This window comes from Zalophus californianus, chromosome 9, assembly GCF_009762305.2.
Source record: "Zalophus californianus isolate mZalCal1 chromosome 9, mZalCal1.pri.v2, whole genome shotgun sequence".
Classification (NCBI taxonomy): Eukaryota; Metazoa; Chordata; class Mammalia; order Carnivora; family Otariidae; genus Zalophus; species Zalophus californianus.
The window spans coordinates 117,149,837-117,173,926 of record NC_045603.1 but is presented as its reverse complement, the minus strand read 5'-3'; the positions used below and the strand labels follow the sequence as shown (position 1 = coordinate 117,173,926).

Genomic DNA, 24,090 nt, shown 5'->3' with positions numbered 1-24,090 from the left:
AATTAGCTTCATCATCATGATCTTCTGGTTCATTCATTAATATAGCAAATATTTAGTGAGAACCTACTATGTACCAGGCAGTTCTGTGTGTTCCAGGTGCTCAAGACATTATAGTGACCAATACAGACAACCATTTCCTCTTTGGAACTTACATTTCAGTGCTCACGTATTTTCTCAATAGGGAGAATGAAATGAAATGATAAAGTAAATCTAAGCCGTGCTATCTCAAAACGCCACCAGCAACATTTTTGTTGGCTGGGAACTGAAATGAATTTGGGATTATTTGTATCTTTCTTGGGGAATTTGAAAACAGAGGTGCCTATGGAAAGTGGAGATGCATAAAACACTACATATCCAGTAGTAATTAATATTTTCAGAATATCAGAAGACATCCTTAAAGTTTCAAGTAAAACAATTAGACTCTGTTAAAGGATTTCCCAACAATGGGGGGGGGGCCTTGGCATATTATTCAGCTAATTATTATTATATATATTAATATTCTGTATCTCTTCTTTTTTCTGCTGGGATATCCCAACCTATAGGTAACTGGATATCTTAGTTCTTACACCCATTAACTCTAGAAACTCCCAGTCAGAATGACTTCCCTCCTCACTCAATACAGTCTCAGTCATTCTCATTCTCTCACATCTGAGTCCTACCCCTAGTACATGTCTCTCCCTTCACATATTCACTTCCATACACTTTCACAGGTTCCCCTCCAACCGGGCTCCCTTTCAGGCAGAGGTTCCTTAAATATGGTATTTTTTTTTTTTCTTGAAGCTCAGCCGGTAGATGTCTCCATTACTCCCTCATAGCTAAGACCTCGGCAAGTCGGTATTAATCATTTCTTTAACCGACAATAAGGAGGAGGATTTGATAATTTGCCCAAAATGAGCAGATGCTCGGGAGGACACGTCTCCATCCTACGTCCCTCCCCTTCGATTTAAGTCAGAAATGAAAACTCCTTTCTCCCTCTTTTCCAGGCAAAAGAAAAGGCTGATTTAACTAAGCATGCAAGACGCCAACACCTTCCTCTTCAGTACATCCAAGTTTCCTTCTCTCTGAGCCACAAACGCGCTGCTTCTCCCTTCACTCCCGCCCACCCCTCCCCCACCCCCTCGGGTTTCCGAGTCATCAGGGAACGCGAGTGGGTGAAAGGACTCCGCGCTGCTGCATCCCGAGCCACCGCCTCCTCCTGCGCCTCTTCCGTGCCGCCTCGGGTTCAGCACTGGACAGCTCCCGCCCCAGCCCAACAAATGGCAGTCGGCTGATTGACAGAGGAGCCGACCAAACAGAGAACAAGACGGCTTGGGGCTGTCCCTCAAGGGTTTGGTTGCGGCCAAGCTGCCTCTTTAAACCGGCTTTCCTCCAGAGCAGGGGGAGACAGGAGTGTGGTTTGTGGCCAGACCTGAGGGCTCCAATTAACCAGTTGCCTGGTCCTATAAACTCCAGAGAGACAAACGTCTTAAAAGAAATCTTCGCTCTCCGGGACTCAGTCCTGCGCTCGCGGTGCGGATCTGTGTGCGCGCACTCCGTGCCTCCGGACGAAGCGAACGAGGAGGAGCCAGCGCCGGGAGGCGGGAACGACCTGCCACGGGTGAGATGATGGAGCAGCGTCTTTGGCGGCCGCGGCGGCAGCAGCAGCAGCAGCTCTTGAACACACCTCAATGAGAGCGACGGTGGAAGCTGCTGAGCAGAAAGACGTAAGCAGGCTAACTATAGCCGCCGGGAGCGAGAGGGGATGTGACCTGTTCTGCTCAAGGCTGTGAGGTGCGTAATCCCGAGCCGACCCATTATGGAGCGGGTGCAGCCGGCGTTGCCACAGGTGATTTGATTTCCTGTGACGGTAGCTTAACCAGCCGGGCCAATTCCGAAACACTCTTATTTTAAAGTCCCTTTCGACTGGGTGCCATCTGGAGAAGGGAGCCGACTCCTAGTAAAAGTCTTACTGTTGATAAACTGACGACCAAATTTTAAAAAAAGTGTCTCCCGTTACCTCCTCTCGTGTCTGCGAAGCAGATGGGAGCCATGGCTTATCCCTTACTCTTCTGCCTCCTGCTCGCTCATCTGGGATTGGGAACTGTTAGCACCAGCCGCGACCCTCTGGGACGGCTGGATTCCCCTCGTGAGAGAACCCTGAGGCTGAAGCAGCACGCCCAGCAGCCGGCTCGAGCCTCTGCCTCGGACCCCTCGGCTCCCTGGAGCCGCTCCACCGACGGCACCATCTTGGCGCAGAAACTCGCCGAGGAGGTGCCCATGGACGTGGCCTCTTACCTCTACACCGGGGACTCCCACCAGCTGAAGCGAGCCAACTGCTCCGGCCGCTACGAGTTGGCGGGCCTGCCGGGGAAGTCGTCAGCCCTAGCCAGCTCCCATCCTTCCTTGCACGGGGCGCTGGACACGCTGACACACGCCACTAACTTCCTCAACATGATGCTGCAGAGCAATAAGTCGAGGGAGCAGAACTTGCAGGACGACCTGGAGTGGTACCAGGCACTGGTGCAGAGTCTCCTGGAGGGCGAGCCCAGCATTTCCCGGGCAGCCATCACCTTCAGCACCGAGTCGCTGTCCGCACCGGCCCCGCAGGTTTTCCTCCAGGCCACCCGCGAAGAGAGCCGCATCCTGCTCCAGGACCTGTCCTCCTCGGCACACCACCTGGCCAACGCCACGCTGGAGACCGAGTGGTTCCACGGCCTGCGGCGCAAGTGGAGGACCCACTTACACCGCCGCGGCTCCAATCAGGGGCCCCGGAGCCTGGGCCATAGCTGGCGGCGCAGGGACGGGCTTGGCGGGGACAAGAGCCACGTCAAGTGGTCTCCGCCTTATCTGGAGTGCGAGAACGGGAGTTACAAGCCTGGGTGGCTGGTCACTCTGTCCGCTGCTTTCTACGGGTTGCAGCCTAACCTGGTCCCGGAATTCAGGTAGGAAGTGGGAAAAAGGCAAAAGCAAAGCCTTCCTTCTGGTTTCACCTTGGGGAAGGAACACTTGGCTGGGACACTTAATGCCTCCCACCCTCAAAGCAGAGACCCAGGCTGAGGGACACCTTTCGCCGGCGCCTGTGCTTAGAGACAAGAAGCGCCCTACCTTTTTCAGCTCAGTGAAATCTTCTGTCAGATCAGTTTCCCTGCAAGGGGCAAGGGACTGGTGAGCATTTGGCAGAGTTGAAATGTCTGATGCCCTACACTCCTTTTAAACCCTCAGGAGATCAGGGAGGGGAGTTCCCAGTCTGGGGGTGATTTGAGGGAAGCTGGAGAGCTTGGGTGTGCCCGCCAGGCATGGAGTGGCCAGCACTGGATGAGAGAAAAGGGAGGAGAGAAAAAAGAGGAAGACAGAGTTCCTCATTTATGCCACTTAGGGATAGCCTCTGCCTGCTTCCTATATGTGTAGTTCGGGGCACCAGTCCGCTGTTAGTTACCAGAGGACGTATGATTAACACAGTACATCCCCTCTGCAGTTCTATCCCCTCAGCAGTGAGTCAGTCTCAGCAGCTTGGCTGTTTCCAGGATCCAGACTTTGCAGTTTGGTCAGTGTGCTCCTCCTCCTTCCCGTCTCCCTCTTCCCCTCTTCCTCCTGTTCTCTGTGTCAGGCGTACCTGAGGGTTCTCCAGTCCTTCACCTACTCACACACTTTATAAGTGAACCTGACTGAGTTATCTTAGGGAGGGCGGCATTAGTTCTGACTGAATTCACTGGGGGAGCTTTTTGGAAATTTAATCACAGTTCTTCTGTATTTCCTGTGTCTAAAAGTATAGCATTTGTGGGGAGATGAAGAATTTGCAAATTAGCAGGGGCAATTTCTGTCCTGAGACATGCCTGACCTTTTTGGTGAGGAATGTCTAAGAAATAGCACTTTAGAATGGTTGTGAGGCAGGAACGCAAAGGGAAGAGTAGAAACTCCAAAGACAGCCTGGGAGAGGGCCACAGATTGACTGGGATCCTCCTCAGTTTCCATGATGGGAGGCTCTGGCAAGAAGGTCTTGGTGGTTGAGGTTGCTTCTGTACTTTTTGGGAACTTAAAAGTGAGAAACCTGAGAGGGTGTGTGTGCATGCACCTTAATGCTCTGTTTGGCACAACAAGGACAGTGTGCTGAGCTTTTGAAAGATACCAGGCTGAGTACTGGGCGGGCAAAAGGGGAAATCAGAAAGCTTGTCTTGGCACTGTCATTTACAGCTGGATGTCCCCCAGTAAGTTGCTTAACCTCTCTGGGCCTCAGCTACTTACCTACCAAGTGAGGGAGTTGAACTAGATGGTCTCCAGGGAGCCATCTAGCTATAAAATTTTGTAGCTTTTAATGCCAGCCACACTTGAGAATGCATATACAAAAACAAACAAACAAACAAAAACACTTTCTCTGATTCTGTATGACTATATTAAATGTGTGTGTGTATGTGTGTGTGTGTGCATGTGTGCATGTCTGCATGTGTTTCTATCTCTTTTAAAGACCCTGTCTTAAACCAGAGTAACTCTTTCCTGCTTTCAGGATAATCTCATTTCCTCCTGATTTCTGCAGGATCCTATTAGTAAGAGGTGAGCCGAGCTTTGAGCCTTTGCCATGTTGTTTGCTCAGAAGAGGAAAGATCAGCAGATGCCATTCACTGCCAGCAAATTGTTTGTGGCCTTCGGATAAGTGTTTTTAGGGAGACCCAGTTCCCAGGATTAATCTATCATCTGTTATCTGTGTATCTATCATCTATCTACGTATCTATAACATTTACTTTCTGTCAGATTCTGTGGTAACTGCTTTGCATGCATTATCTTACTTAATTGTCACAACTCTATGAGTTAGGTTTTATTAGTTTCCCTATTTTACAGAAAAGGAACCTGAAGCAGGGAGAGGTTAAGCTTTTTTTCCTGAGATCCCACAGCAGGTAAGTAGTAGAGCCAGGATTTGAGCCCCTTTCATACTTTTAGTCACTATGCTGAACTCTATTTTATGAAGGTGTTCTAAGAATGCTGCATATAGTATAGCTGCTGCATAAAAATATATGTATTTTTAAGGGTCAGATGCGGGATCAGGGAGGAGAGCCATTCATTTTCAGAATAATTTCTCTTAAGGCTAAGAAAGCGTGAGTCACCTAAATAAACTCAGTGCCTTCTGCCAGCCAGGATGAAAGGCCAAGGACACAAAGGGTCTGAGGTTGTGAGGGCTTACATGCCCCCTACCTACTTTTTGGACTACATTCAGAAAGTGGTTTGTTTCCTCTGGCTGAGTTTCTTTAAGTGCTTTCATAGTCATCAATGGTGTTCTTTAGCCAAGGCATGAAGCCAGGCCATTTAGTATTTGGCTCTCTGAAAAGCTGGTTCATCCTCGCAGTATGTATGGAGAGCAGAGTAAGTGCACTCCTGTGAGTGCTTTGCCCCATGTCTCGTGCCCCTCAAATGCTGTACTGAGGATTTGCACAGATGTTAATTATAGGAACTGGAAGAAATCTTAAAGAGATCAGGTGGTTCCTCCTGTTGTTTCATAGGTAAAGAGACAGAACTAAAAAGGTGAAGTGACTTGTCCAAATCACAAATCAATTTTATAGTAATGACAAAAGCAGGATCCAGGCCTTCTATCTCTGGTTCACACTATGCTTGATACGTATAGACCTAAATCATATTTCTGTGGCTCTCTTAACCTTTGCATACAGTGCATGCTGGGGAATAGAGTTTACTCGTCATCACATTTTAGGACAAAAAAAGAATCAGCTCATAGAACACAGTGGTTGAATTAAAAAATACTATATTGTTTATTTCACACATTTGAGATAATATTTAAATGGGTCTTTCCTGTCTCTTCCTACTCATATGAGGCAAAGGTTTTTTGTTGTTGTTGTTGTTGATGGTGGTGGTGTTTTATGATCTAAGATGTACATTCTAAAATTCTATAATATAGGTGAATAATACTGTACAGGCACGGTACAGGGCAAACCTCAAATGAATTTTTGGGAAACCATGATTAACAGCTCTTCATATGGGGGGTGCCTGGGTGGCTCAGTTGTTAAGAAACTGCCTTCAGCTCAGGTTATGATCCCAGGGTCCTGGGATCGAGCCTCGCATCGGGCTCCCTGCTCAGTGGGAAGCCTGCTTCTCCCTCTCCCACTCCCCCTGCTTGTGTTCCCTCTCTCGCTGTGTCTCTCTCTGTCAAATAAATAAATAAAATCTTAAAAAAGAACCTTAAAAAAAGAGCTCTATATATGATTTTAAATGTATTTTGAACATCCACAATGTTATTTGCAAAAAGCCTTATCTGTAATGAAAATCACATTGATAATTTTCTTATGGAAGAGAAAAGGAAGAAAAACTTTGTAGTTAAAATTGTCATTTAAGATCAGTTAGTATTTTCTCAGGTCTTGTTTATAAGATTGAAGCATTTAAATTATATTTTATTTTTTAGAGAACGTAAGTCCCAAACATGAAATTCGAAAGTAGTGTGAGAACATGGTTAACCACTTTCTTATATTAATGTGACTGTAAAATACCTCTCAGAGTAAATTTTATTCCCCTCGGTTTCCAAATGATAAAAGTATCTTAAATTTCAAAGCCTAGTTTAAGACTCACATTGGGGGGTGCTGTCTCAATCCATTGGGCCTCCCCACTCTTGCTTTTGCTCAGGTCATGATCTCAGGGTCATGGGATTGAGCCTTGTGTTGGGCTCTGCACTTAGCAGGGAGTCTGCTTGACTCTCCTGGTGCTCCCCCCCCAATAATAAATAAATAAATCTTTTAAAAAAAGACTCACATAGGAAGAGAAATTTATTACTCATTTTTTTCAAAAAATGGCATTACTCTAATCAAATGTCTCTTAGGTCATTTGTTATATAGCATAAATATTTTAGTTCTCATCTTCCAACTCAGCAAAAGAGAGAGTAATAATTTAACTATATCCTCAGTTGTTTATATTTATTACATTAGGTTTGTGATGTCTTTGTAGAAATTTTCCTTTAAGTCCCTTGGTTTTGCATTGTTATTTTTCTTTGTGGAACTTAAAGTGATATGGAGTTGGATTCCATTCTGCTGAAATCATAGATATCTTCCTGGTGGTAGTTGGTACTGTTCAGTGCTTAGGATGGATATAAGGTACTTAAGTGTTGAAGTTAAAGCAAAGGAACCTTTGGGAACTAATTATTTTTTGTTGAGCTAAAAGGGACATAGGAATTCATTTGGTTTCTTTCATCTTCTCAATTTGCAATGGAGGAGACAAGACCCAAAGGCCTAAAGGAACTTGCTTGAGTGGCACAGCTCTTTTGTGGTAGGTTAGAATTAGCGGAAACCCATATATATTGAGCACCTACTATATGTCAGATGCTTTATACATACCACTGCTCTAATTCTTTGTACTCTCAGGTAGTTACAGCTTCAGAAAGGTTAAGCAACCTGCCCAACATAACATAGCTAGTGAATTAGGGAGCCCAAATCAAATTTAAAGCTATCCTGCTATGAAGCTTATATTGTCTTTCTACTACCTTATGCTGCTATCTCTTGATTGCCAACTTTGTTTTCACCTTGTTATTAAAAAAACATAACATGGTAATGACTTGAAATAATATATTTGGCCCAAATAAGTCATATACGCTTAAAATTTTTAGGCTAATCATAAAATCAAGCATGTTGTGTAGTAGGAAGAATATTAGACTTGACAGAACTTTGCCTCAAGTCCCAGTTTTGTCTCTGACTGGCTGTATTACCTGTCTGGAAATCAGCTTCTGCATAATTAATGGGCATGGACTTGATGCTATCCAAATACCTTTATAACCCTTTGTTCTACACATTCTTAATTGGTCTATCCAGATTGTCAACAAGTAGGCTTTGGAAACAGGGCTGATACACATAAGTGCAGTGCGTTGTGGAAATGATGTTGCTGGGGAAGTAACATGCAGAAGAAGAGGAAACCATGTGAATGTCAGACCTGATGTTGGTAAAAAAAAAAAAAAAGCAATAGGGCAATGAAGGAAAGATCACAATAGTGTGGAAACCCCTTTTTAGAAACTAATGCAACAAACATCGATATCACTGATTTGCTGACTCCTGAGGGGTCACTTCACTCTCTCTCCTTCACATAAACCTCCACAGTGATTTTGGAACAGATCTCTGCTTTCAACAGAAGAGGGCACTTCACAGTATAAGGGAAATAACCATTTTGCTCCAAGCTAAACATATCCTAGGTCTCTCTTGTGGGTAATGATAGTGAAGAGGTTACCTATAGAAACAGCAAAAAGATGCTTACCTGGGTTATAGATCAAAGAGTTTTTAGATGAACTTCTGCTACTGAGATTTTTGAGTCTCAATTATTTAATCGGTAAACCGTGAATAGTAAAGTACATCTCCTTTGGGATTCTGTAACAACTAAATGAAGAACTGTGATCACACAGAAAGTTCAGTAAGTATTTTGTATTGTAGCTTCTGGCTTCCCGAATACTTACCTCAGATATAAACTTTCTTAGTTTAGCTGAATTAAAGTCATGTGATTAATAGTAATTTATAATTCATATGATGGTTTTGTTTTTTCCCTAATTATTGTGAAGATTTGTAATGACAGTGGATCAAGGTGGAAACATGGGTCTTGGAGACAGAAGATGTTGGCACCAGCTGGACCATATCTTTGACTCATGGTGTAACCATGGGCAGTGGTTGCCTTTCTAATCCTCAGTTTCTTTATCTGTAAATTGAGGGAGTTGGTCTTAGGTGACCTGTAGGGCTCCTTATAACCCTAAAAGTCTATGATTATGTACCTAACTAAACATATTACTTTAACTTTTGAGCTTTTGATTATAATGCTGAAAACAGTTAATATAATATTTAAATGCAGATCATGTTCATATATATCCAATGTATGTTTTTATCATAGTCATTTATTCATAGAATATACTCTCTATGTATACTAAGTATATATGCTAGTGGAAATGAGACCACCATTTCTCTCTCTCTCTTTTTTTTTTTGGAGGGGAGGAATGCCATTTCAAAATAAGAATAATCAGGATCTGATGTTCCAGGTCTTGAAAGATCCCGATTTTACTCAAAGGCAACATGAAGCTATTTTGCAGATTTCTAAATCAGGGGCGTCAGTATACCCGTGTAACCTCCCTCAAGATAACCAATGTTTAGGCATTTTGAAACTCCTTACCTACTCTTAACAATAACCCACCATCAATTTACTTCTGTAGTTGGCTAATTTTAAAATTTCAAAAAGGGCTATTTGTTGTCATGGAGCAGTGGCACGGCATTACTTGCCATTTTGTAGAATATGCATTTGGAAGCAGAAATGGGATTTCTGAGACTGCTAAATAAATAAGAGTATGTGCCTGCCCTCTGGAGAGGGCACTGATGCCCTCATTAGACTGATTTCAGAGCCTCAACTTCTAAGTCCAATTTTACTTTCAATTTCAGAAAGGCAGCAGTTTGGTGTCCACTGTTCAGGGTTTTATGGCTACCCTTTTCCAACCCACACTGTGTTTTATGATTATATTGTAATATATTGCGATGCCAAGAAGTATGTTGTTGACGTTAAGTTGCACTTGGTTGGTACTGAGCATTAGGGCCTTGTTTATTTTCTCTCTTCGGTTCTGGATTGCTATTTACAGGGTTATTTTAGCAGAATTACTAAAAGAGTACACTGGGATTTTGATAACTTTGGCAGCTTGATGGCCACTATTGCACAAATAGGCAGCACACTGGTACTGAGGCTATGCTTGGAGAATTTGCAACCAATAGTGTTATTAAGCTCTTGTCCACATCTTTGGCATATGCACTGGGGTGGGGATGGAGGAACTTCTCCTGGTCTTTAGCCTTATTTGCTTTTCAGCTTTTAGTAAAAAACAAAACAAAACAAAACAAAAAACATTCCTATGTGCAATTTCTAGTTTCTCTGGCATATACTCATTCAACAAGTCCTTTTTCCTTCAGGAAAAAAAACCCTATAAAAATATTTAGGTGGATAGGTTGTTCTATGAGATACTTCTTCAGTTAAAAGTCTTTCTCAGGTTTCTCCCCACCCTTTTCTACAATGCCAAGCTTAGTATAGGAGCCATGATGAACTTTCTTTTTTGTATCAAAGGATATTATAGGGCCTCAAAGCAATTACAGGATATATCTAGTTTCATCACCATCATTACAGGTAGAATTTATAGAAAACACAGAATTAGCTTAAGTGGTCTGACCCCAAGGTCATTTTTCCCAAACAAAAATTACCTACTTTCCTGTCAAAGAAGGCAGTCTCTCTCTCTCTCTCTCTTTTACATGGTTAATTATTACTTCTAATTAATTGAAATCCAGTTAATTTTTATTCATTATAATACCTGTTATAACTTTCCCCCAGTTAAAAACTATAACAAGACAACATAGAATTTTTAAAAAATTCTGTCTAATTAGCAAAGTACCCAGTGCACCTATAATTTAAAAGGAAACTTAGAATTACATAAGATTTTGCTTTATTTCTTTAACCTAGTTTTCTCACCATTTATGTGTTTTGTCCCATGGATATGCCTTTTTACATTATTATGGAAGAACTTTCATAGAAAAAGGTGAAAGATTTATGTGATCTGAAGAGAAACCAGAGTATGAAAGAAACTTCATAGAATGACACACGGCTTTTATCTGAGAAAGAGAAAAAGGTAATATAGTATAATGTATTTTATCAATTCTAAGATGCACTTTTCCCCCATTTTGATGTCTCTTAACTTGAGATCTGGCTTAGGATTGAGAGCATGTGATTTCCAATTGGCATACATTTCCTTTTAATGGTATGCAATATAATATCATATCTTTTAATTAATGGCATGTTATATTTGATATATTAGGAAATGAGAAAATAAATTCCAAGATCTCTCCAACTATAAAGATCTATTATCATCTGTAAGTTATCAAGATGTAGCAAAATACACATATATGGAAACACAAAATCTAGACATCATTGCTACATATAAATTAGATTGCTATTTGTCTTCATAATAATTTTGTTTAAAAAGACAAGCTATCCTAAAACATGGAACATTTATTTTTTTTCTTAAGATTTTATTTCTAAGTAATCTCTACACCTAATGTGGGCTCGAACTCACAACCCTGAGATCAAGAGTCGGAAGCTCTACCAGCTGGGCCAGCCAGGCACCCCCACATTTCTTATCAATGAGTGTGAAATATACAAAATACTGGGCCAGAAGTTGCAGAAACTTTTATTTTCAGATTAGGTGGGGTAAGGATTATCAAAAGCTTTCCTGCATCATATGGTGAAGCATTTCACTCATTCTGCAGGAAAATGCCTAGGACAGTGAGAATAAAAGACCACTTAAAGACCAAAAATAGATCTTTCTTTTCTAAAGGGCTTAGACGTTTCAGGGTGGAAATAAAAACTTCACCGTGTAGTCATGTAATTAGTTTTGGTTAAAGAGATTTATTTTTATTTTATTTATTTATTATTATTTTGATTAAAGAGATTTAAATGGAACTGTGGAGGTGAGTGTTTTTTCTTTTTTTCTAGGTAGCTGCCTGAGTGAAGAGTTTGGCTTTCCCTTATTTGATGCCCAGACCATTGCATAGAGCAGGGTTTCTCATCCTAGGCTTCATTGACATTTCAGGCCAGATAATCCTTTCTTGTGCGGGCCGTTTTGTTTGTTTTAAGATGTTTAGCAGCACCTCTGGACTCCTAGTAGATGCCGGTAGCAACCTCCTTGCCCACTGTCATAATCAAAAATGTCTACAAACATTGCCAAATATCACCTTGAGGGCAAAAATACCTTTGGTTGAAAGCTGCTGGTATAGAGAGAAGGCATATAAACATGTTATTCTGGGGCTCTTTATTTCAAGGGTTTTGTATGTATGTGTATATGTATGTGTATGCTTGTATGAGTCTGTCAGATCATGTTTCTATTTACTTATTTATTTGCTTGTTTGGGATATAAGATCATTTCATATATAGAACCTGATACAAATGAGAACTGCAAAATTTTGATGGATCAATGGAATATTAATTTACATTTATGTGTCATCAGGGCTCAAAAAGAAAAACTTGGCAAACTATTTGCAGAATTTGTTACTAACACGGTTTTACTATTTCTATGGTTAAATGTTTTATATTTAAAGTTTCTCAATAAAACATGCATTTTGGAAAAGAAAATACCTGTGTGGGGGTGGTGAGGGCATTCTTTAAAGAAGCAAGTTTTAGTCAATGTGCTGGGAAAGCTCCTTTTTGAAGAATTAGAATTTTAGAAGTCAAAACGATTTTAGAGATCATATAATCCAATTTATTGTTACTTTTACAGGTGAGGAAATTGAGACCCAGGGAAGTGACCATCACTTGCACAAATCATACGCACAAATAAAAACACCTCGAGTCATCAAATAAAGGTTAATTCATACTCATTATTCACTGATCTCAACCTGGCTGAGTATCAGGATCACCTGAAAAGCCTGATAATATGTTCCTAGGCCCTCCCCAGACCATGTGAATGAGATAATCTGAGGATAGGTTCAGAAGTCTATATTAAATACAAAGCCTTTAAAATTCAGAAGCAATTGGTCTTTAAGGACAAACTTGGGAAAAAGCAAGCAGTGTTTTATAAAGTTAAAAACATATAATCCATTTCCCAAGATTTTAAGAACAAAAATTAAAAATTGTAAATGCTTAGCACCTTCAGCTTTAGATACCCCCAAAATTTGGCAATCCAATATTGTGAATGATGCTATTGGTAGGGATAGAATGAATAGCAGGTTTTTTATGAAGGCAGAGAGATCACAGGTACTAAGCCTTGGAATGGTGGGCCACTGAGTATTATGGTATATCTCCCTCTCTTTATTTCAGGTTCTTTGTTTTCACACCTTTAAGATAGGGGCTAGCATGAAAGTAGCTGCTTCTTGTTATTATTGTTTGTCTCTTTATGTAAAAGTCCTATTTCCCCAACTAGTTCTACATGGCCTTCAAATGCAAGGACCACATTTTATGACTTCCTACATTCAGTGCCTCTTGAAATTGCCTTGCATATTTCAGGGAGGCAGTATGGCTAGGAGGAAGGGTTTTGGGATTATAAATCTACACTTGAATCCACGAACTTCCACTTTTGTTTACTGTGTGACACTGGGGAAGTTACTTCACTCTATGTCTTCATCTTGAAAGGGTGTAGAGTACCTCTCATTGTTGTAAAGAGTAAACAATCATGGGGCACCTAGGTGGCTCAGTCGTTAAGCGTCTGCCTTCGGCTCAGGTCATGATCCCAAGGTCCTGGGATCGAGCCCTGCACCGGGCTCCCTGCTCGGCGGGAAGCCTGCTTCTCCCTCTCCCACTCCCCCTGCTTGTGTTCCCTCTCTCACTGTGTCTCTCTCTGTCAAATAAATAGATAAAATCTTTAAAAAAAAAAAAGAGTAAACAATCATATAAATAAAGAGTTTAGGATAATGTATGGAATGTACTATTCTTTTAAGAAACATTATAGGGTATGTAACATGTGACTGGCTAGGACTATAGATGCTGGGGATATAATAGTGAAAATGACAGATAAAAGTCCCTGTCCTCATGGATATTTTTTTGTGGGGGTGGGAGGAGATAGATGATCAGCAAGCAAAATAAATATAATAAATAATTCTTGATAGAAACAAGTGCTATAAGGATATGAATAGATAATGAGATAAAGAATAGCTGAGAGGTAAGGTGGGTTGCATTAAATAGGGTGGTCAGGAAAGACCTTTGAGTTAAGAAACGGAGGATAAGAAAGAGACAGCCATGGAACAAGTTGAGGTAATCATGTTCTGAATAGGAAATAGTGAGAGCAAAGGCCTTGAGGCAGGAATGAGCTTCAAGAATAGAAACAGAATAGAATAGCTTCAAGAACAGAAAGAAAAGTGTTACTAGAACGTACTGAGAAGTGTGTAATGACATAAAAAATGAGAGTAAGATACGCAGGTGTTCAATAAGTCATTAAAATATTGTGGTAATACAGAAACGTATTAAGTACTTTAAAAATTTCTACCCCAGGGGCCCCAGGGCAGCTCAGTCGTTAAGTGTCTGCTTTCACCTCAGGTCATGATCTCAGGGTCCTGGGATGGAGCCCTGTGTCGGGCTCCCTGCTCAGCTCAGCGGGGAGCCTGCTTCTCCCTCTCCCTCCGTCCCTCCCCCCTGCTCATACTCTCTCTCAAATAAATAAAATTAAAAAAAAATTTCTACCCCATAGCAATCTGTAAATTGTAAATACATTTTCATTGTTTTCCCTTGGATGGTTTTATTGTAGTGTTCTTATTTTATTTTGGTGCCTTTTTCTCTTTCTTCCTTTCAGTCTTGGCCTTCTTGCCACAGCCTCCCTTAGCTCTAGGAGCTTGAGTTTTTCCAGTCTCTCTGATGAGATTTCAGTCAAAGAATAGCTATTTCTAGTTGCTCCATTCTCAAGTGTGAATGAATAAATTGGAATTTGAGAGGCAAGGGAGGTAGAAATAAAAAATCCAAAATTTCTTGCAAAAATAAGTTGGTTGCTTTTCTTGCTCTCTAGTTCAAACCTGTAAGGGAAGCATTTTCCAGACGCAGACAGCAGGAGAGTTAAGGGCAGAGGCACAATAGGTTAACTCATGGGCAAAGCATTTTTTTTTTCTTCCTTACCAGCATGCTTGGAATGACATCCTGCGGGTCCCTGATTTCTCTCAAGCTGGTAGCTGGCAGGTCTTGTCATTTGCCATTTCCTGACACTCCTTGTCCTTTATGGTGAGGTCTAAGATGTAGAGGTCAGGGGCTGCCTGAAAATCTGCCAGTGGAGAGGCATAAGGCATGGAGCTGAGATTGGAAAAGCCAGGAGAAAGACCACAAACATTTGGGTGTGAATTTGGAGGTAGATTTTGTTATAGGTAGGAATGTATCTCTAATGAGGAACGGTAACAATGGAAAATAGGGATTATGGGTTTTAGGAAGTAAAATAATCATCATTAGCTTCTAAAATGTGACAAATGTTGGATTTAGCTTTTTATATTTCATATTTCCCTTTCCCTATTCTCTTCCTTTTTTCATTAATTATATTTAAAATTTTTCTACTGGTTACCTTGATTTTTGCATCCATAAATTTAAAATAGCATCTTCTATTTTTTACTTTTCTTTCTTTATCCTCCTACTTCTCTTGCTATTCCTGTATTTTTAGATAATTGAAGATGGTGGCATTTATAACCTGTCACTGCAGTAAAAAACCAAAAAAAAAAAAAAGTCTGTGCTTTGTCTGTTCATTGCCTCTAAGAAATGAACCTTGAATAACTGAATCTGTGCATTTTCAAAATGTTCCAAATTTCAAGGACCAATGGATTATCTCTCTCTAGACCAACTGCTCAAAACCATGCTACCTCTAGTTTACATATGTCTGCCTGGAGACTTCTCACATAATGCTTCCCTGCCTTTGGAATTGCCATCTGCTTTCCTTTTTCATATTAAAGAAATAAAAAACAACCATATATTTTGCTTATTTCTAAGATTATCTAACTTTTTAATCAATCATACTATTTGTTAAAGAAAAGTTCACATTTTTGTTGAAGGCATTCTTGTTGGAGTCCCATAATTTGTACAAGTTGCTTTAGGTCTTCTGCAGAATAACCATCATGGAAATCTTTTCAAATTATTGGAATTTTGGATCCAACTCTGTGTTGGATGCAGGTCCTCTTATTTCTAGAATTCTTATTTTTTCATCCTGTGGAGTATAATTTCAAATACTTTCTAAGCATTTCAGGTACTTTCTAAGTAAAATTTCTAAGTCTTCCCATGTCTGAAAACATGTCTTTGTGCATGACTGATTGTCAGAATATAGGTTTAAAGTAATTTTGCCCTCAGAATTTTAAAGACGTTGTTTTTAGCTGGTAAAAAAAATTTGCCAGTATCATTGATGCTGGTAAAAAAATTTTGATATTAACCTGATTTATTATACTTTTGTAGGTACTTGTTTCTTTTCTCTTTATAGAAACTTTTAAGATCTTTTCTTTTTCCTTAGGGTTCTGAATATTCATGATGATGTGCTTAGATGTGATTCTTTTTATTCATCAACCTTACCACTTAGTTGGCCCTTTCAGATTTTTCCACTCAGAAATTTCTTTTATGATTGCTTAAAATTACTTTCTCCTATCCTTTTCTCTTGCTGGAACTTCTAAGAGTTTGGCATTTGACATTCTGGATTGATCTCCATAAATTTAACTTTTCTCTCATTTTTTTCATCTTTTTCTCTTTACTTTCCCTTGTAAGACATTTTATTTTTTCCTTTTTAGTAAATTAGTTTTCATCTGGCAATGTCTTTTAATTTCTATGAACTCTTTCTTGCTCTGATTGTTTTTCATAATTGTATGTTCATTTTCTTAAATCTCTTTGAGAAAATTAAAATACTTATTAAATTGTCTTCTGTTGCCTGAATTGTTGCTGTTTGTTCATGGTTTGGTTGTTTTGCTTTTTCATACCAGTTCTTCTTCTTTATGCTACCAGTTCATCTCAAATGTTATCCTTAGTCATCAATTTTCTGACTGAAGGGCTAGATTAATTTATATAGCTAGAGGACATGGAGTCTTGTGTCAGGTGTGTAGGCCTAGTTCCTCAGTAGACCTCTCCCTTGATTGTCACTTCAATCACTTTAGGATGCCTGAGAAGGAAGTTGGCAGTCTCTGGCCCACCCTAGACCTCTACTCTGGGAGAACTAATAGTTAATTTTAGAAGTTTTAGCTCTTACAGGTATTTCTTTTCATCTATTTACAGAATTGTTCTTGGTTTTCAGTTTGGGAAAAAATACCCTTATTGCACACAAGGAAAGATGTTCCAACTTGTGTAACTCAAGGAAGTCCTTCAATTCATCACCTTGATGTCTGCCTCCTTTTCTACTTCCACTCTTGATACCAGTTGATTTTGAGCTTAAAATCCTTCTGAAAAGTCTGCTGGAAAAGCAGTTTTCACCTCTCTTCCAGCCTTTTTCTGCTCCTGTCCTGGACTCAGCTGTCACCACTCTGGCTTATCACCAGTATGATCCCAGAAAATCATGTCAAATCTCTGGTCAGTTATTTTGCCTCATTCCCTTTTATACTTATTTACTGCCATTACAGTTGGATGTGGAGGGATGAGGTAGAGAAATATACGCTCAACTCACCAACTTGAACAAGAACTCACACTTAGGTTTTCTGACAGTCTTCTTACCCTTACCAAGGATATGCACATCATATTCAGCTCTTTTCCTTATTAGGTGTGTGTCCTCAGGCAGCCCATTTCATCTCTTTTTGTCCCAAGTTTCTTAACTATTATTTAGGGGAAATGATATTGATAATACATAGTTATAATATAAACTGGGGAAATAGTATCAGTCACATATTTCAGTGAGGATGTTTTAACGATCTTTAGCATAATGTCTGACACATAATGCGCACCCAATAAATGATAACTTAAAACACAGGGTTCAAAGCATACAAGTAAAACCTATATTTAGTTCACATCTTTGGTACCTAACCAAGGCTAGTTATTTTCATTTCAATGGGAACATTTTTTTTAATTTACTTTATGGCCTTATTTACTGTTGTTATCTCTGGATCAGAAGTGGCCATTGTCACAAGCTACATATTTTTTCTGTGAAAAATTACTATTAACAGCTGACTTGTTTTTATTGTATAAAATATTAGGGTCTAGAAAAAAGTCATTTAGAGTGAAAAAAACTGGGCAGATTATCAGATGGGTAATTTGACTTGAAAATCTATATGAATAGGAGCCAACAGGAAAAAAAGAGAGAAATTTAGTAATTTAAGAAATGGTTAACAAAAAAGATATTTTCATTTAGATATTATAGCCAAACACTAACATAAATGCATTTTAATTAAATCAACAGGAAACTGAATGTATGAGATCATTATATTTTAAGACAGATTACAGTGTTCACATTAAACCTTTATTTGCCTTGACAGATATACTTTGTCATTTTTTTCTCTGTAGACATTAAAAAAGTATGACTTTGAACATATTATATAACTTAGCTGAACCTTATTTTCCTCATCTATAAAACGAGAAAGTACTTCCTCTTTTACAGATTGTTATTTGAAAAAAATGAATCAATATAGGTGATCTCTTTGTACTGGGTTCCCTGACAAGGAATTGTCCTACCCCATTCAGAAAGGATGGAGGTGATACAAGGAACACTGTGGATGTGTTTGATAAATTGTCCTCCTGTTATTTAAAATTGAAATAAAATGAAGCTCAAAACTATCCCAGGGAAGGAAAACCACAAATTGAGACATTAGTCAGCTACCTCTATAAAAGTAGCAGACTCAAAATATATTTTTCAGAGGGACAGTCATCTATTATCAAATTCTAAACGCTAGCAATTTTAAGAGATGTGCTGCACTTAATTTTGAAAGAAGTATCACCTTGAGGAGCCCCAAAATACAAAGATTGTATATGTGGATGGGGAATACGTGTTCCTCCTGATTGACCTTACTTCATTTTATATTTATTGGTTCCTTCTCTTTTGTAAAAATCAAACGAGTTATTTATTTTTTTCCACATAAAATGTACAGATCTTCCCAAGGAAGATGTGACCTGGTTGCCAAAAAACCTTCCAAGAACAAGAAGCCAGACAGATGGAAGACGTTTGTCACTATGTAAAGTTTGGCACGCTTTCTCTGGACATGTCTGCTGCAAAGTAGTGTGGGGGAGGAGAACATTTACTTGCTTTAAGACAGACTGTTGTCAAATTCTTCTAGATGTTCTAGAGGGCATCAGACTATGTTCTTGTTTCTTTTGTATTTCTTGTAGTTATATGCTGGAGCTAAATGATATAGAGGCTGGGTGCTTTTTTGAGGATGTTTTCTGAGGATACGATGCCCCAAGTGAGGAAATGATACAAAGATTACTTAAGTCACTGAAACATGAATCTAGACTTTTATAGTTAGATGGGAACAGAAAGAAAATAGCTCTTCTTCCCCTTTAAAAAAAGTTTTTTAACTTTTCCTTGATCCCATCCCATTTGCAACTAACCTGTGAAGTGTGCTCTTCTGTTCATATGCTATTTGTGTGCAAATAATTTTAATTAAATGCTTGCTATATAGCTGATTATTCTGCTTACTTTTTATTTACACAACTCTGTTTTAAAAATCTCTTCATGTTGAGGGGGAGATGAAACATTAGAGACGATGGACTCTGAAAAACAAACTGAGGGTTCTAGAGGGGAGGGGGGCAGGGGGTTGGTTTAGCCTGGTGATGTGTATTAAAGAGGGCACATTCTGCGTGGAGCACTGGGTGTTATGCACAAACAATGAATCATGGAACACTACATCAAAAACTAATGATGTAATGTATGGTGATTAATATAACAATAAAAAAATTTAAAAAATCTCTTCATCTTGCTACATACACAACCAGTCCATTTCTCTATTGCAATATAGTACTCTACCACTGCATAATGTGTAGAAACTGTCCAGTCCCAGGGATGGGCACCCAGAATGTCTTCAATTCTTTGCCATTACAATAACACTGTGGTAAGTTTATATGCCCCTTTATAGACTTGAATGAGAATTTCTTTGAAAGGTAAACCCAAGAGCAGGATTTCTGGGTCATAGAGAGGGGTAAATGTATTTTATAAAATATTGCAAGATGGCTCTCTAGATAGGCTGCACCAGTCTACATACTTACCAGCAGGACATAAAGGATCCTAGAGCTTTACATTACTGCCAACATTTGGCATTACATGGCTTTCTAATTTTTTGCCAGTTTAATGAATGCAAAGTGATATCTCACTATTGTTTTAATTTGCTTAAGCATCTCTTCATGTGCTTGTAAGCCTGTTGGGTTTACTTTTCTGTAAAATGCTTGTTTATATCCTTTGTCTTTTTCCTATTATGATTCCTATACTTTTATTGAATTGCAAGAAATCCTGGTGTATTCTAGATACTACTTATGTGTCAATTTTAGACGTAATATCACCCAATCTGTTACCTTTCAGTTAACTTTGTTCATAATCTTTTCCCTTGAAGAGAATTTTCAAAAATTACTGGTGTTATTTACTTAAAAATTTGCCTTACAGTTTATGCTTTAGGGTTTAAGAAATCTTTCAGTACCTTCTCAAAAAATATTCTCTTATGTTATCAACTACTAACTTTAAAGTTTTACCTTTCACAGTCAGGTTTTGAATATCTGGATTTACCCTTGTACATGGTATTAGGTAGGGACTGAGGTATTATTTTTGTTCACTTAGTGAGCCAGATTCCCAACACTATCATCTTTATCATACGTGTAAGTGCCTTATATGCTATATACGTATGTGTTTCTGAATTCTCTATTTTGTTCCACTGCTTCCGTCTGTTTTTCTGTCAATACTATGTTTTATTGCCATGGTTGGGCAGTACGTCTTACTAATTGCTTGAGCAAGGCCTACCTCTTTTCGTTTCACAGCTAATTTTTATTATTTTACTTACAGCAAGCTATCAAGTTTCTCAAAAATCAATATGGAGTTTTCGTTGGTTCTGCATTAAATTTATAGCTGCATTTAAGATAATTCACATTTTTAATACAATAAATTATTCCTTCTTAGAGTATGGGATATCTCTCCATATTTTTCAGATCTATTTTGTCCTTCATTAGAGTTTCAAAATTTCTCCATAGAGGTTTTGTGTATTCTTGATTAACTTTACTACTGAATTTATGGGTTCTGTTGGTATTTTAAATGGCATTTTTTTAGTTATCATTTTTCATTGGAGATTGTTGGTATAGATAAATGCTATTGATTTTTGTACTTTGATCTGCTGTCCATCAACTTTGCTGAACTTTGTTATTATTCTCATTTTGTCTGTTGATTTTATTGTCAGATAAATGATCATCTACAAATAATGATGGTTTAATCTCTTCTGAACTTTACATATCATTTTTTTCTTTATAGAATTAGTTGTGACTTTCAGTACTATATTAAACAGCATCAGAGATTGTAAGCACTCTTGACTTAAAGCAAACATCTTAAAAAGTTTCTCCTTTAAATATATTGTTGATAGAAGCAAGCTTCAAGTTAAAGTTTTATTTCTAGTTTATTTTTAAAGGAAATTAGGTGGTAGAATTTTGTAAAATGCTCTTTTATCTTGATTAAAATAATCAGATAATTTTTTTCATTTCTTCTATTAATGCTGTGAATTTCATTGATATATTTTCCTTTATTTTTTTTGGCTTTTTAAGTTTTTATTTTAATTCCAGTTAGTTAACATATAGTGTTCTATTAGTTTCAGGTATGCAGTATAGTGATTCAACAATTCCAAACGTCCCCAGTGCTCATCACAAGTGTACTCCTTAATCCCCATCACCTATTTAACCCATCGCCCACACCTCCTCCCCTCTGCTAATCATCAGTTTGTTCTCTCTATTTAAGAGTATATTTCTTGATTTGTCTCTCTCTCACTCTTTTTTTTCCCCTCTGCTCAATTGTTTTGTTTCTTAAATTTCACATATGAGTGAAATCATATGGTCTCTGTCTTTCTCTGACTGGCTTATTATTATTATATCTCTAGTTCCACCTATGTTGTTGCAAATGACAAGATTTCATCCTTTATTATGACTAATATTCCACTGTGTGATTGTATATATGTTTATGTATAATACCATGTTTTCTTTATCTATTCATCAATGGATGGGCACTTGAGCTTCTTCTATACCTTGTCTATTGTAAATAATGAAGCTATAAACATAGGGGTGCATGTATTCTTTGGGTAAATACCCAGTAGTGTGATTAATTTTTGAGGAACCTCCATACTGTTTTGCACAGTGGCTTCACCACTTTGCATTCCCACCAACAGTGTACCTTACCAACACCAGTTGTTTCTTGTGTTGTTGACTTTAGCCATTCTAACAGGTGGGAGGTGATATCTCATTATAGATTTGATTTGCATTTCCCTGATACTAAGTGATGATGAACATCTTTTCATGTGTCTGTTGGTCATCTGTATGTCTTCTTTGGAGAAATGTATGTTCATGTCTTCTGCCAATATTTAATTGGATTATTTGGGGCATTTTTGGTCTTGAGTTATATAAGTTATTATGTATTTTGGATACTAACCCTTTATCAGGTATGTCATTTGCAAATATCTTCTCCTATTCAGTAGGTTGCCTTTTAGTTTTGTTGATTTTTTTCCTTCATTGTGTAAAAGCTTTTTATTTTGATGCAGTCCCTATAGTTTATTTTTGCTTTCATTTCCCATGCCTCAGGAGACACATCTAGAAAAAAAGTTGCTATGGCCGATGTTAAAGAGGTTATTGCTTGGTTTCTCTTTTAGGATTTTTATGGTTCCAGGTCTCACATTTAGGTCTTTATTCCATTTTGAATTTATTTTTCTGTGTGGTGTAAAAAAGTGGCCCAGTTTCATTCATTTGCGTGTTGCTACCCAGTTTTCTCAACACTACCTGGAGTGACTTTCCCCATTGGGTATTCTTTCTGCTTTGTCAAAAGTTAATTGTGGGTTTATTTCTGGGTTTTCTATTCTGTTCTATTGATCTATGTGTCTATTTTTGTGCCAGTACCATACTGTCTTGATCACTATAGCTTTGTAATATGACTTGGAAGTCTGGAATTGTGATACCTCCAGCTTTGGTTTTCTTTTTCAGGACTGTTTTGTCTATTTGGGGTCTTTGTGGTTCCATATAAATTTTAGAGTTGTTTGTTCTAGCTTGTGAAAAATGCTGTCATTATTTTGATAGGGATTGCATTAAATGTGTAGGTTGCTTTGGGTAGTATAGACATTTTAATACTATTCATTCTTCTAATCCATAGGCATGGAATGTCTTTCCATTTCTTTGTCTTGTCTTTAATTTCTTTCATCAGTGTTTTACAGTTTTTAGAGTATAGGTCTCTTATCTCTTTGGCTAGGTTTATTCCCAGGTATCATTATTTTTGGTGCAATTATAAATGGGATTGTTTTCTTGATTTTCTTTTTCTGTTGCATCATTTTTGGTGTATAGAAGTACAACAGATTTCTGTATAATTTTGTATCCTGAGACTTTATCAAATTATCAGTTCTAGCACGTTTTTAGTTGAGTCTTTTGGGTTTTCTATATATAGTATCATGTCATCTGCAAATACTGAAAGTTTTACTTCTTTACCAATTTGGATGCCTTTTATTTCTTTTTGTTGTCTGATTGCCGAGGCTAGGACTTCCAGTACTATGTTGAATAAAGTGATGAGAGTGGACATCTTTGTCTTGTTCCTGACCTTAGGGGAAGAGCTCTCAGTTTTCTGCATTGAGGATATCAGCTGTGGGTTTTTCATATATGGCCTTCATTATGTTGAGGTTTGTTACCTCTAAACCTACTTTGTTAAAGAGTTTTTTATCATGAATGGATGTGTACTTTGTCAAATGCTTTTCCTGTGTCTATTAAAATAATCATATGGCTCTTATCCTTTCTCTTATTGATGTGATATTGATATATTTGTGAATACCGAACCACCCTTGCTACCCAGGAGTAATCCCACTTGATCGTGGTGAATGATTTTTTTTAATGCATCGTTGAATTCAATTTGCTAGTATCTTGTTGAGCATTTCTGCATCTATGTTCATTAGAGATATTGGCCTATAGTTCTTTCTAAATAATGTCATTATCTGGTTTTGGCATCAGGGTAATGCTGGCCTCATAGAATGAAACTGGAAGTTTCCCTTCCTTTTCTACTTTTTGAAATAGTTTGAGAAGAATAGGTATTAACTCTTTTTTAAATGTTTGATAGAATCCACCTGTGAAGCTATCTGGTCCTGGACTTTTGTTTGTTGAGAACTTTTTGATTACTGACTCAATTTCTTTGTTGGTTATTGGTCTATTCAAATTTTCTGTTTCTTCCTGTTTCAGTTTTGGTAGTTTATATGTTTATAGGAATTTATCCATTTCTTCTAGGTTATCCAATTTGTTGGCATATAGTTTTTCGTAATATTCTAATTGTCTGTATTTCTGTCGTGTTGGTTGTTATTTCTCCTCTCTCATTTGTGATTGTGTCTGAGTCCTTTCTCTTTTTTTCTTTATAAGTCTGGCTTGATGAATCAATTTTATTGATTTTTTTCAAAGAACCAGCTCCTGGTTTCATTGATCTGTTCTACTGGTTTTTTTAGTTTCTACATCGTTTATTTCTGCTCTAATCTTTATCATTTCTTTACTTCTGATGGTTTTAGGTTTTGTTTGTTC

General features: G+C 38.4%; 1 protein-coding gene across 1 annotated transcript in view; it reads left to right on the top strand.

The window, feature by feature from the left end:
- Positions 1-1,342: 1,342 nt before the first annotated feature.
- GPR158 (G protein-coupled receptor 158) overlaps positions 1,343-24,090 on the top strand; it is a 450,005-nt gene continuing 427,257 nt past the window's right edge. Inside the window, exon 1 of the mRNA XM_027592170.2 lies at positions 1,343-2,921. Coding sequence (XP_027447971.2) covers positions 2,020-2,921 — 902 coding nt within the window. The 5' untranslated portion in view covers positions 1,343-2,019. The remainder of the gene's footprint in view (positions 2,922-24,090) is intronic.